This window comes from Anomaloglossus baeobatrachus, chromosome 5 (genome assembly GCF_048569485.1).
Source record: "Anomaloglossus baeobatrachus isolate aAnoBae1 chromosome 5, aAnoBae1.hap1, whole genome shotgun sequence".
Taxonomy (NCBI): domain Eukaryota; kingdom Metazoa; phylum Chordata; class Amphibia; order Anura; family Aromobatidae; genus Anomaloglossus; species Anomaloglossus baeobatrachus.
In genome coordinates, this window is record NC_134357.1 from 154,832,869 (window position 1) to 154,848,467 (window position 15,599).

Below are 15,599 nucleotides of genomic sequence, written 5' to 3' on the forward strand. Positions count from 1 at the left end.
TATATAATTATTTTTACTTATTATTTAAAGGGAATCTGTTAATACAAGTAACCTCCTAAGCCATCCATAGGGGCATACAGGTCATAGGAAGCTGAATAACATGAGACCTTGATAGCTACAATATCGTATTCCAGAGAAATCCATGCTTTTCTTGTGTGTAGCTGCTCCAGGCTATGGACCAGACACTGATCTGCATGACAATCTGTCTCCGAAGTTTATATTTAATATAAACTCTAGGGCAGAATCTGGTGCAGATCAGGGCCCGGCCCATATCCTGGAGCAGCTAATTTACATATGAGAAAGGAGTGCATTGCTCTGGAATAAGGCATTGGATCTCAGATATCAAGGTTTCATTTTATTCAGGTTCCTATGACCTACATGCCCATATAGATAATTTGGGGAGAGATGATCCTACTGACAGATTCCCTTTAATATTAGGAGCACTCCTTACCATCCTCTCTCCAGTGGTTCTATATTAAGGCAAGATTGTAACCTCTTCACCACCCTGCAATTTTCCGTTTTTCATTTTCGTTTTTTTCTTCCAAGAGCCATAACTTTTTTTATATTTCCATTAATATAGCCATGTGAAGGCTTGTTTTTTGCGGAACAGGTTGTACTTTTGTATGATATCTTCGTTCTGCCACATATTGTACTCGAAAATGGGAAAAAATTTCAAGTGTGGTAAAATTGCAAAAAAAAAGTGCAATTCTACAATGGATTTTTGTTTTTTATTCGCCATGTTCACTATGTGGTAAAGCTGAACTGGCACTATGGTTCCCCAGGTCAGTACGAGTTCCTAGATACCAAACTTATAGTTTTTTTTTTATTTACCGTATTTTTCGCTTTATAAGACGCACCTGATTATAAGACGCACCTGATTAAAAGACGCACCCCCAAATTTGATGAAGGAATAGAGAATTTTTTAATAAATGGGGTCCGTCTTATAATGCCAGTGTCCGTCTAACAAATAATATAGGGTATATGTCCCTCATAGCCACCTCATCCTAAAATTAGCCACCTTAATCTGGATATGGCCACCTTATATTGAACACGTCCCCCAGTAAGGCCCAAAGGCCCATTGTTTGCAGGCCCACAGGCCCACTGTTTGCAGGCCCACAGGCCCACTGTTTGCAGGCCCACAGGCCCACTGTTTGCAGGCACACAGGCCCACTGTTTGCAGGCACACAGGCCCACTGTTTGCAGGCACACAGGCCCACTGTTTGCAGGCACACAGGCCCACTGTTTGCAGGCACACAGGCCCACTGTTTGCAGGCACACAGGCCCACTGTTTGCAGGCACACAGGCCCACTGTTTGCAGGCACACAGGCCCACTGTTTGCAGGCACACAGGCCCACTGTTTGCAGGCACACAGGCCCACTGTTTGCAGGCACACAGGCCCACTGTTAGATATCGCCCCCATGTTGCTGCTTTTAGTAAAATAAACTCCTTACCTTCTGCAGCAGTGTCCTGTCTGGTGTCACCCTCCTCGGGGTTGAGCTCCTCCAGTGTCTCCTGCACTTCCTACTTCCTGGTTCTAGTGCCAGTCATGTGATCGGGACAGCAGAGAGATATCTCTGCGTTCAAGATCACAGCAGCAGGAGGGAGACCGGGCAGACACGCTGGAGGAGGTGAGTAAAGAGTTTATTATTTTACTATGGGCAGCAGCATGGGGGCCATAGCTAACACAGGGGGAGGGGGCATGTGCGATCAAAGGTAAGCACAGGCAGATAATATGCGCAGCTCCCCCAGCCCATCGCCGCGGTGCAGTTTCAGCACCATGGTGGTGGACAGCGGCTGTGCATATTATATGAGCGGGTGCAGGAGATCAAAGGCTGCCGCCTGCAGCTTCACAAGCCTCTGCCAACCCCCCCAGCCCCCCCAGCACCGCTCCAGAGCGGCCTCCACCTCCCCTGGACCCTGCAATATATAATCTGTATATTCGGTTTATAAGACGCACCCCCTACTTTCCCCCAAAATTTGGGGGGAACAAAAGTGCGTCTTATAAAGCGAAAAATACGGTATATATTTATGGAGAAATTTGTCAAAAAAAGAATTGTGGTTTTGGCGTCATTTTCAGAGACCTGTAGTGTTCTCATTTTTCAGGGTCTGGGGCTCAGTGATGGCTTATTTTTTGCATCCTGAGCTGACATTTTTAACCATTTTGGGGTTTGATTGCCTCTTATTTTAAAGTTGCGGCAAATAATAATGCGTAATTCGTTTTTGTTTTTCTTTCATTGCGCCCTTTAGATTAATTTATGTTATATTTTGATAGATCGGATAGATTTGAACGTGGAGACACGAAATCTAATGTTTCCCCAAAATTAAGGCAGGATCATATATTATTTTTTGGTCTGAGAAATGCGCTAGGGCTTATTTTCAGGGGATGTCTTCATTTTCCATGAACAACAGTCCACATTTAATTTTGAACAAAATATCAACATTTATTCACAAATGAGGTATAGCCATGAAGACATTTTTCTTGTTTTTAACCCTTTTGAGACATTTGATACAAGTAAAGATATCCTTTTATAATTGTAATACTTATACATGATTTGATGAATACTCTATTTAGGGTTGTTACAGTAATCTTATATTTTCTTACATTTTTATTTATTTTATTCACTTATATAGCGCTGTTAAATCCACTGCGCTTTACAGATGTGATCATCACTGTCCCCATAGAGGCTCACAATCGAAATGATGTATCATATCAGTATGGTCTTTGGAGTGTGGGAGGAAACCGGAAAACCTGCACAAACATGGGGAGAACATACAAACTCCTTACAGATGTTGTTGGGATTTGAGTCTAGGACCCCAAACCTGCAAGACTGTGATGCTAACCACTGAGCCAACTTTGCTGCCCAATTTTTTGTTGTGTGTGGTGCCATCTACTTTGTAATTTGTATACAGTATATATACTGTATATATATTTTAATTTTCATTTTATTTTTAAAATTATTATTCTATGTCTACTTTTTACCCCCAAATAAAACAGACCTAAATGACCTATCACATAAAAATCTGCATCACTGTCAGGCCTGCCTGCATTCCAAGTAGTTGGCTCCCTCTACTGTCCGGAAGCAGTATCACTCGCGTGGAGTTAGAGCGGAGTGATTCTGGGGAACCAACGTCGGCTCTTGCCAGCTACCCAGTTGTTTAGGGTCTGGTGAATGCAATTTGTTTTGCTGCAGTCGGCTTTCTTTCACGAAGTGTCGTGCAGCATTCTTTAACTTTTTTAGCTGCCTGGACTCTTCAATATTGAACTGCAAATAAGGCTTATTTTTGGAGTAGGGCTTATATATTAAAGGGAACCTGTCACCAGATTTGGTAACTCTAAGCTGCGGCTACCACCACTGGGGTCTTGCCCAGGCCACTGTATGGAATGTAAAAATCACTTTGTAATAGTCACCTAAATGGTCGGTGAGGTGCAGCTGGTTGGATGGGTGTTTCCGTTCTCCGGGTCCGGCGCCTCCTCTTTTGGCCATCTTTGTCCTCCTTCTGAAGCCTGGGTGCATCACGCGTCCTACGTCAGGCACACGAGCCGGCAGGCGCACTACAATACTGTGATCTGCCCTGCTCAGGGAAGATCAAAGTTTGCCTGCGCAGGACCTCAGCGCTGGCTAGTGTGCATGACATAGGACGCATCATGCACGCAGGCTTCAGAAGAAGGACGACAAAGATGGTCAAAAGAGGAGGCGCCGGACCCGGAGAACGGAGTCACCTATCTGACCAGTCTGCACCGCATTGACCGTTTAGGGGAGTATTATAAAGTGATTTTTACGTTCTACACAGAGGCCTGGGCTCTTATATACAGCATGTTAGAATGCTGTATATAAGAGCCCAGTGGTGGTGGCCGCAGCTTATAGTCACCAAATCTGGTGACAGGTTCCCTTTAAACATAGTCCAAAAAGGCTGAAAATTCCTACTAGGGCTTATTTTTGGGGTCGGTCTTATTTTTGGGGAAACACAGTTTGTGGATTTTGTTTTCATTGTTCTATTTTCAATGGGTCAAAAGGAGGGTGATTTGAACTTCTGTGTTTTTTTTTTTTTCTCACATTTTATATTGTTTTTACTCATCCAATCGCTTATGCTGTACAGAGCAGTGCATCAGCACAGCTTTGTACAGCATACATACTGCTTACAGCCTATCAGCGATCTGTGATAACATTGGGCCGCCAACGGGAGTGAGGAATGGCGTGCTACCCACCAGCACATGTTGAATCCTGCTGTCAGAGATTGACAACAGGATTTAACTACTTAATAGGCGCAGGTGGATCCCACATCTACTTGCCGCTGTTAGAGGCAACATGCGGACTCTGCACGTGAGCCCACATCAAAGGAGGGATACGATCTTGGATGCACTAGTACAGCCAAGGTCGTGAAGGGGTTAAAGTAAATTTGTCAGTAGATCAACCCTCCTAAACCTTATATATGGGCACACAGCTCATAGGAAGCTATGTGATATATTGATATTTGCCATCTGATGTCTTATTCCAGAGAAATCTACACTTGTCTTTTATGTAAATGAGCTGTTAGGCTCTATGGACTACAATCTGATCTCTGCAGAGCTTATATTAAATGAAAGGGGGCGTTACCTGTGTGAAACATGTAAATCATTATTCCCAACCGGTATGCTCGCTGTCTTGGGGTTGTATTTGACTCAGAACTCTCCTTCATTCCCCATATACAATCACTCACTCGCACATGTCACCTACATCTCAAAAACATCTCCAGAATCCAACCATTTCTTACTTTCGAAACTGCAAAAACCCTTACTGTCGCTCTCATTCATTCCCGCCTGGATTACTGCAACTCTTTGATTGGTCTCCCTCGGACCAAACTCTCCGCTCTCCAATCCATCTTGAATGCAGCAGCCATGGTCATATTCCTGTCCAGCCGCTACACCGATGCCTCTACCTTGTGCCAGTCACTACACTGGCTACCTATCAGCTACAGAATACAATACAAACTCATATCCGTCACCCACAAAGCTCTCCACAGCTCTGCACCACCATATATCTCATCCCTCATCGCTGTCTATCATCCTACCCGCCCCCTTCGTTCCGCAAATGATCTTAGACTAACATCCTCCATAATATGAACCTCACACCTCCGTCTCCAAGACTTTTCTCGTGCCGTGCCAGTTTTCTGGAATGCACTACCCCAAAGAATGCGACTAATATCCAGCCCCCAAGTTTTTAAGTGTACATTAAAAACACATCTCTTCAGACAAGCTTATCATAATAACTTACTAACCTAACTCTCCCCCGTCCCACCTTCTAAATGCTACTCGTAACCTTCTCTCTCCTATTTCTGTCCTCATATCCTACATACAACCAATAGCACGTAAGGGCACCCAAAAGGTTACTGTCTAAAGACCAGATCATTCATCTTTATATGTAACCAATAATCTAGCATAATGATGGCCGGCCAGATCTACAAGTGTGCTTCACCTTTTGTGTCCCCCTTATTCCCCATAGATTGTAAGCTTTCGAGCAGGGCCCTCATTCTTACTGTAGCTGTTGAATTATGTACTATTTTGTCCTGTTTTTGTCTATACAACCCCCCACCTGATTGTAAAGTGCTGCGGAATATGTTGGCGCTATATAAACTTTATTATTATTATTATTATTAATCAGGAAAACGGACTGTCAGTCATTACATGTCTCACTGATAACTTCCTCTTTCATCTACAATAAGCCCTGGAGAAAAATTCTCATGAGATCGTATCTGGCCCAGAGATCTCAACAGCTCATTTACATATTTAGAAAAACGTGGATTTCTCTGTGAACTACATGAACATTTATCACTAATTGTAACTTGATATATGGTGAATATTCCTGAACGCGGTTACCCATGGCTTGATCTTCCTACTTTACTGGTGATTCATTTGGCCCTAGCTTATGGGATTGAGCGCGCCATAGTGATCATATTAATGTGTGCTATTTATCTCTCCACCACTCGTTAAGCCTTTGTAGCTGCGCAGATGCTAATTAATGAATGTTTTAGGCTTGCACTAAACCCCGGAGCATGACTTTACATGAAGAGCCCCGCTTCGCTTCTTTAACCTGTTCTTTACAGGAGTGATCTCAGCCCCTGCTCCTGGCAGTGTCATTTCCAGCAGTGCTGGTTACATTTTAGCTGTCTTCCTTTTATCTCTATATCTAGCAAGGCCGTCTAGGAATTTACTGGGTAAAAGTAAATATCTGCACCCGGCCTTCCCCGTCCAGCGCCTCGCCTCTGACAGAAGCAGCTATTTAAAGACTCCAGTCTAGCTTGCTAACTATGCAAATGGTTAGTTAGGGCTGGGTTTTTTTCCAAGTCACAGGACAAAACTGGGCCGTATTCCCAGCCACACGAAGGGTGGGAATTCAGTAGGAAGGAAGGCCTGTTTGTTTAAATGTCTTGTATGTAATAGTGAGGAGTCGCTGGAGGATGACACAATGCTTCCCTTGTGTGGCGCTGCGCTGTGGGTAAGTAGCTGATTCCAGGAAAGCTCCGCATACATTGCTAAGTTTCCTACTATTCACAAAGTCTCGGTTTCTTCTGCTCTTATTGATGTCCCGATCTGTGGACTTTTCCAACCTTTTATAGTATGAGACGTATAAATATATGTATACAGAGGCTTGTTACATGGCAGAAGCCAGCGCTGGGTCGCAGCATGAAATATTTCTAACCCTCTGACGAGGAAACATCTGCTGCAGGAAATCTTGGGGAAGAGAAATAGTTATTATTCTTAGAGGAGCGGACTTGTAGACTAGAGACCAGTAAAAGTATGTAGATGCTGGTAGGTGTCATGTATGCAGACTGCTGAAGCAGGGGAAAACAGCAGATGTAGCAGAGCTCAACTGTCATCTCATGCGCAATATCAACTTGTTTATATCTTTAACATTATGATGTTGTACGATGTGTGCAGTTCATTATTAGCCTGTAGATGGCACAATGTTATATTTCTGAGATGCAATAAATGACTAGAACTTCCCTGCTACCCCTGAAAAGTTCTGCTACACCCCAAAATCTGCTATACCTGACAGTCTTCCCTTACAGCTATGCATCATATCCTTCCCTCTCTTAGGCTACTTTCACACATCAGTTTTCTGTATTCAGGCACAGTCCTTTTTTTTCCTGATCCAACGGATCCTGAAAAAAAAGTGAAAACCGTATCCACCGGATCCGTTTTTTTAACGGATCCGTTATACCGGATCCGTTAAAAAACGGATCCGGTGGATACGGTTTGCATCCGTTTTTGCATCCTTTTCGTCCGGTTTTTGGCTGGATCCGTTTTGTTAATTACATTGGTGCATGCGCAGTTAACAAAAACGGATCCGGCGGCCGCATCCGTTTTTTACCGCATTACGCCGGATCCGGCGTCCATAGGCTTCTATTGTAAAACACGCCGTATCGCGCCGGATCCGGCGCGATGCGTTTTTTTTGCCGGACAAAAAAACGTTGCAAGCTACGTTGCCTCCGGCCGCCGCATTTATTTATTTTGCCGCATCCGGAAAAAAACGGATGCACCGCAAAGCCATCCGGTACAATCCGGTAACAATGCAAGTCTATGGGGAAAAAACGGATGCGGTACTGGATCCGTTTTACCCGTTTTTTTCCGGATTGAACCTGATGGCAAAAAACTGATGTGTGAAAGTAGCCTTACTAAACGTGAAAGTCTATACTCTACATCTGAAAATCTATACTCTGCTACACCTAAAAGTCTATACTCTGTTACACCTGAAAGTCTATAATCTGCTACACCTAAAATCTATACTCTGCGGCACCTAAAATCTATATTCTGTTACACCTGAAATCTATATTCTGCTAAAACCTGAAATCTATATTCTGCTACACCTGAAATCTATATTCTGCTACACCTGAAATCTATATTCTGCTAAAACCTGAAATCTATATTCTGCTAAAACCTGAAATCTATACTCTGCTACACCTGAAATCTATATTCTGCTACACCTGAAATCTATATTCTGCTACACCTGAAAGCTATACTCTGCTGCACATAAAATCTATACTCTGCACTTAAAATCTATACTCTGCTGCACCTGAAAGTCTGTACTCTGCTACGCATGACATCCTTCCCTCTCTTACTACACCTGGAAATCTCCTTTCTGCTACACATGAAAATCTCACTTCTGGTGTACCTACCAGTCTTCCCTCTGTGCCACCCATGGCATTCTTCCCTCTGTGCCTCCCCTTGCGGCCTGCCCTCTATTCTGCCCCCACCGGTCTTCCCCCTGTACCACATCTGGATATAGCACCCCCTTCTGCTTCTGACTGGCATAGTTCTGCTACATCGGACATATCTGCCTCTTGTTTTTCCACTACATCTCCCGAACATCCTTTGAAATTGCTTGCTCTGATTTCTGCTACAATTTTTTTTGTTCTATATACACAATACTAATATACCTATTTGACACTGACAGATATTTATCTCTCCAATATGCACTGTACACATTAGGTGTTAAAACTTAAACTAACTTAAATAACTAAGCAGCCAAAGTATCTGCCATACACACATCTCCCCTACACGCAGCCCGAGCTTGTATGTTTCAGTGGGTTTCCGATGACCAGTTCATTGTTATTGTAGCCAAGACTTGATACTAGCATTGCTATCTATTTACTTATCTATTTCAGGGAAAGTTGAAAATATGAGCCATTTTGAACGAACTGATCGGAGTTTGCGGCAGCAACAGCAAGTGTTTTGGAAAAGGGCACCTCCACGTCTAAATGGGCAAGAGCAGTACCACTTGAGCAATCCTGACCACTACCACAATGGCAGGTAGGTTTGTGAAATCTTCTCAAGGATTAAAAGTGATCTCAATAAGAAGATCTTCCCAGCCAAGGTATATATCAAAGACCACATCCATAACAGTAGATGTGTCACCTCATACCACTACCCTGTAATGTTTTAGTGCAGGGTTTATTCACAAAGGCCCTGATCCAACAAGGTGGACCTTTAGCATAACAGTCTTGGATCAACTTACATCTACGGTGTGCCACCATAAGGTTCCTGGAGTGCATTTCTGTCGTAATTGACGCCACTTTTGTGTAGTGAATTATCATGATTTTTTCCGCCACTCTTGGACATTCTTCTTCCCTCTCCCTACAAAAATTTGCCTGTTTTTCAAAAAGTTGGCTGAGCTTTTTAAGACTGGTAGAAAAACTCCAACTACAAGTTACTCCAAAAAAGGCTGTGGTATTTCAGCTTTCCATCAGAATTTTAATGACAACTGATTGATGAACCCAGGCCAAAAAGTTAATTGCAAACCGCAGTAGGGTTAGTGCCCAAATTTAAAGCTCAAAACAGGCATATAAGTCCCAAAACATTTCAAATACTGTACAGTCCTAGGAAAGGGTATTGCAGTGTCACCGTATTGAAATATTGTTACAGTGATGGCACAGAGTGATAGTAAATTATGTCACAAATAATAGTAAAGGGGTACTCCAGCGAAAACAAGTTATCAAATAGTCACAGGATGGGGATAAGCGTTCGTCCAACCACTGGGAACCTTTATCCTCTATACAATGGAGTGGCAGTGTGTATCCTGCAATGCTATTTCATTCATTACCTATTGGCTGGCGAGCGCTGCATGGCTTTTTTCACCAGCCCTTTATAGAATGAATGGAGTAGCGTTCTGGCATCCGACCGACCGTGCCATTTTGGAACTGGGCTTAAAGTTTCCATTTGGAATAAAAGTTACCCATTCTGCGGATCCCAGAAGTCAGACTTTCACTGAGCAATGGGTTAATCACCATCAGAAGAATAGTGGACTCTCTGGGCCATAGCACACAGAAAACCCAGATGGACTTGACTGCAGAACCACATCTGATATCCCCCAGAGCCTCTAATGGTGAGGGGGTTGCACTGCAGGTGTGAGACCGGATGCTACTCGGAAAGACTGATGCTGCTACAGCTGGCCCCAAGGGTACGCACTCTGATAGTCACAGATGGTAGGAACAGCAGCGCCCGGGTTCATGGCTATGGCCGGGATGTATGGATGCAGTAGCAGAGGCCGATGTAGATACTAGCAGAAGCAGATGCTGTGGTAGGAGGCCGGCATAGATGCTTGCAGCAGTGGATATCACTGGAAGCGGCTGGCGTCGACCATTGCAGCAGTAGTGGACTTGTGATGCGCTGAAACACAGATGCACTGAGCACCTGAGAGCTAGCAACGTATAGAACTCGTTACCCAGGCACTTCCCCTAAGAGGAAGGTGCCTTAAATACCTGCAGCCTCACAGCCGAGCTGATAGGTCACTTCTGGGTCAGGCTGTACTGGCCTTTTAAGAAAAGGGGCGTGCACACGTGCGCACCCTATGGGCATTCCCAGGAGACCTTTGCGGATTGCGCAGGCCATGGGAGAGAGTGGCCTGGACCGGGGACAAGACAGCCACCACAGGACGGCTGGGAAGGCAAGAGTGCCAACATCCCCGCCGGGGGAGAGGGCAGGTCAGCGCCTATATAGGCATTACACCTATTGTGTGGATAGGTGATAACTTTATTTAACTGGACAACCCCTCTAAGAGCAACTGTTATGACACACAGACCACTCAACATCACATTTAAAGGTAAATGGATAAAAGCCATGTACTAAAGTTAAATATATAATGCATACAGTGATGTCACAGAACAACAATAACCACTAGTATTCTGTTATGATATTTACTTAATATAATTGAGAACACTTGCAAAGCCCCAGTCCACATATACTGTATATTGGCGCCCCATGTGCAGAACTTTCCTCTTCCCCCTTTCTGTTGGGCACCATGTGTGTAGTAAACGTACGCACATTTACACACACATTCACATTAAGTACACAGAATATACACATGCTAATATGTTATTTGCTCACTACGTCCACCTACACACATAATCATCATACACACATGCACACATTCATATATAGCATCCACGCACAGAAAATTGGCAGATACTGTATACAATCACAGTTCTGGGTGCCCTTATTCACATGACTGGTCATTTATCCATAGCTGTCACAGTCATAGGTTTTTTTAGCGTTTTTCTCTGTTTCTTGTTTTTTGGTTTTGGTTTTGCAAGATGAGCTTTCTGTAACCACTTAGGCAGGAGTTGCATTTGTGTTAACCTTTTATAGAGAAAAACGAACAATGAAACCATTTTTTTGCCATTTGCCGGGAAACCTCTCTCTGTGTCCTTAGTTGAAGAAGTAGAATCGACATTGGGAGAAACCAGAACAATCACAAGAACGGTTTAGCTGAAATAGAATTTGGGGTTTATTTTTTTAAAGGGAACCTGACATCATAAAATTGCCTATTAAGTTAATCGCATGCTCCTGCCGGCAATTACGTGATCATTACAGTGATGTTTATAACCGTAGCAAAAGTACAAAACAAATAGTTTAACTACAAAGTAAAAGCTTGCCTCTGTGCGCAGAAAATCATTGTCCCAAGCCATCAGGGCAGTACAGCATTCTGGCCAAAAGTCAGTCATGGTTTCAAAAAACGTCCTTTCCCTTTGATCGCTCCTGCCGGGTGACGTCCGCACCGATGTCTCTGGAGCCGTGCGCAATGTAAAGAGACTTAGCAGTCATATGGTGGGAAGGGGATGATGTTTTAATAATGAAGAGCAATCCAAAGCAAAGGCGAACATTTTGCTCTTATTCAGACCTTCCTCAGTGTGCGGATTTCAGAAGTAATCGAGCATCAGGAGAGCAGCGCATGTATAGGCTGCGGTGTCCACCGCTGTGGAGGTCAGTGGCGCTGTTCGTCATATCCTTTCAACTATGTGAGCGCCAAGTCTCATTACACTACTGGTTACGGGATTGGATCCCACTTGGGCACCTTATGCACAGAAGTGCTGTGGTTCTTCTTCACTTTAAATCCAGCGAACACCTGTGACCCAGGCTTAGATCACCATGTACATTGAACTGAGGTGTAAACATCTCAGCCTCACCAAGCTCATTGGGAATGACAGAGGTGTTCTCAGCCCGGATCACATAAAGTCTGTTGAGGATTCTAGAGACATCCGCGATGACGTCACACGGCTGGAGCGATCAATCAAAAGAAAAGGAAGTTTTTCAAACCATGACACTGTGACTTTTGGCCAGGATACTGTACTGCCCCGATGGCTGCGGATAATATTTTGTCACTCACAAAGGCAAGTTTTTACTTTAGAACAATAGCAAAACCTTAAAATATATAGTTTAGCTACAAACATCATGGTAGTTAGCAGCAGGAGCATGAGATCAATGTAAATGGCAATTTTCTGATGTCCGGTTGCCTTTAATGTGCACAATCTCCTGTGATCCTGAATATATTCTCTTTTCTATATTATATCATCTCGCTACACGATGACATGTAATAATCCATCCCTGACAGCCAAAGTTTGTTGTGCAGCTGCCTTCATGGGCGGTTATCGGCCATTTACCTATTACATCCGTTTAGAATATTTAGTAGTTTTAGATGGCGGAGCCCATTCCACCGACTCTGAAAAGCCGCAACCAGGATATGTGATATATGTTTATTTTACACACAAGGATATTGGTAATTTTGCAAAACTGACAATAGTATTTCTGGCCGTATTAATTGTCTACAGTGGGTACAGAATGTATTCAGACCCCTTTAAATGTTTCACTCTTGTTTCATTGCAGCCATTTGGTAAATTCAAAAAAAGTTCATTTTTTCTGATTAATGTACACTCTGCACCCCATCACCCATCTTGACACAAAAATGAAACAAATTTAGAAATTTTTGCAAATGTATTAAACAATAAATACTGATATCACATGGTCATAAGTATTCAGACCCTTTGCTCAGACACTCATATTGAAGTCACATGCTGTCCATTTTCTTGTGATCCTCCTTTAGATGGTTCTACTCCTTCATTGGAGTCCAGCTGTGCTAAATTAAACTGATAGGACTTGATCTGGAAAGGCAGACCTCTGTCTATATAAGACCTCACAGCTCACAGTGCATGTCAGACCAAATGAGAATTATGAGGTCAAAGGAACAGCCCAAGGAGCTCAGAGACAGAATTGTTTCAAGGCACAGATCTGGCCAAGGTTTTAAAAGAATTTCTGCAGTACTCAAGGCTCCTAAGAGCACAGTGGCCTCCATAATCCTTAAATGGAAGAAGTTTGGGACAACCAAAACTCTTTCTAGAGTGAGCAATCGTGAGAGAAGCGCCTTGGTGAAAGAGGTAAAGAAGAACCTCAAGATCACTGTGGCTGCGCTCCAGAGTTGCAGTAGGGAGATGGGAGAAAGTTCCACAAAGTCAACTATCCCTGCAGCCCTCCGCCAGTTGGGCCTTTATAGCAGAGTGGCCTGACTGAAGCCTCTCCTCAGTGCAAGACATATGAAAGCCCACATAGAGTTTGCAAAAAAAAAAAAAAAACACATGAAGGACTTCCAGACTATGAGAAATAAGATTCTCTGGTCTGATGAGATGAAGATAGAACATTTTGGTGGTAATTCTAAGCGGTATGTGTGGAGAAAAGCAGGCACTGCTCATCACCTGCTTAATACAAACATGGTGGTGGCAGCATCTTGCTATGGGGGTGTTTTTCAGCTGCATGGACAGGATGACTGGTTGCAATTGAAGGAAAGATGAATGTGGCAAAGTACAGAGATATTCTTGAAGAAAACCTCTTCCAGAGTGCTCTGGACCTCAGACTTGGCTAATGGTTCACCTTCCAACAAGACAATGACTAAGCACACAGCTTAAATAATAAAGGAGTGGCTTCAGAACAATACTGTGACCATTCTTGACTGGCCCAGCCAGAGCCCTGACCTAAACCCAATTGAGCATCTCTGAAGAGACCTGAAAATGGCTGTCCACCAACGTTCACCATCCAATCTGACGGAACTGGAGAGGATCTGCAAGGAAGAATTGCAGAGGATCCCCAAATCCAGGTGTGAAAAACTTGTTGCATCATCCCCAAGAAGACTCATGGCTGTACTAGCTCAAAAAAATGCTTCTACTCAATACTGAGCAAAGGGTCTGAATTCTTATGCCCATCTGATATTTCAGGGGGGTTTTTATAATAAATTTGCAAAACTGTCTACATTTCAGTTTTTTTCTGTTAAGATGAGGTGCAGAGTGTACATTAATGAGAGAAAAAAACACAACTTTTTTTTAAAATTTACCAAATTGCTGCAATGAAACAAAGAGTGAAAAATTTAAAGGGGTCTGAATACTTTCCATACCCACTGTAATTGGTATAAGTAACTGATGACTGACAATCTGTGGACGCAACCTGCTGTGCTGTTCGTTCTCAGGGTAGCCTGTGTCAGGGCAGTATAAAATAGTGGGATACAAGCTGAGTCTGGGAATATGCGGTTTCCATTGATTTTATTTACAAATTTAGAGTGCTATCCCCACCTTGATTATCTGTCTTCATGTGCAGATGATTGGGCTGAGCAAAGCTTTTTCCACAGCTCCCATTGAAGTGAATGGGATTTACAGAAACCACACAGTAAGCCGGCCTATTCCATATAATTCACTTCTATGGAAGACAAGGAGACGGCCATGACCACTTTTGCTGACACATAGATATAGAGACCTCGCGGCCACTGTGTGCTGTTATTTTATTGACGCTCCTCCCCTTAGTATTTTTTTTTATTATATAAATTCTCCATACGATTCCATAGATAGCGTCCTTTATATTTACTGCTGATTTTCTTGATCATTGCCAAGGTGGCATGTTTTACAGATTCTCTGGGGCCATACCTTTAGGATGTTTGCCATTATTGCTTGTGCGACCCCGCTCCTACCCCCCCCACAACCCTACCCCCCTAAAGACCCTAACACTTAGCACTTAATTAAAAAAGGTTCTTATCTCTGTTAGGCTACTTTCACACTTGCGTTCAGTGCAGTCCGTCACTATGGAGAATAGCGCAGTCCGTTAACGCACTGCGCTATTCTCCATAGACTTGTATGGACGACGCACTGTAACGCAAGTGTCAGCGTTGCATCCACTGGACGACGCAGCGTCGTTATTTTGACGCTGCGTCGGGCAGAAGGAACGCAGCATGTAACTTTTTTTGAGCAGCTCAATCCGTAGGATTTCACTGCGCATGCTCCTTTTTTTTTAATCACATAAACTGGCCGAACGTTCAGCTAAGCGCCCGGCCGTCGGCATGTGAGAGCTCTCAGCTGAGCGCCCGGCCGCCGGCATGTGAGAGCTCTCACCTGAGCTCTCAGCTGATCGTTCACAATAGTCTGCTGCCGGTAAAACTGTAAAAAATGAAAAAAAAAATAAAAATAAAAAAAAGTTTTTCGTTGTTTTGTACGATCCGTTGCATCCATTGTGCCATTATATGCAACGCATCCGTTGCATCCGTCACACAACGCAATGCTATGGATGCCGTTCAACGCAAGTGTGAAACTAGCCTTACCGTGTGGTGGATTTAGAAAAAAAAAAACCTGAAAGGGGGTAGACAGTATAAAATGATAAAATGAGAGCAAATAGTGCCACTTTTGCCCTGGTTCTTTAAATGCTGCCCGGGCACATTGAGGAATCTGGAGAATGCTTTGTAGAGCTGTCATGCAGCAATACATTGGTGGACTAAGTCGGTCTCCAGAATTTTCTGAGCCCTTAGGCTATGTGCCCA

The 15,599-nt window shown here is 43.5% G+C and overlaps 1 protein-coding gene across 4 annotated transcripts in view; it reads left to right on the top strand.

Moving 5' to 3' along the window:
• The window catches only part of CCSER2 (coiled-coil serine rich protein 2), a 230,710-nt gene that overhangs the window by 125,999 nt on the left and 89,112 nt on the right, over positions 1-15,599 (top strand). For all 4 annotated transcript variants that reach the window (XM_075348981.1, XM_075348982.1, XM_075348979.1 and 1 more), the window contains exon 5: positions 8,644-8,788. In XM_075348981.1, coding sequence (XP_075205096.1) covers positions 8,644-8,788 — 145 coding nt within the window. The remainder of the gene's footprint in view (positions 1-8,643; positions 8,789-15,599) is intronic.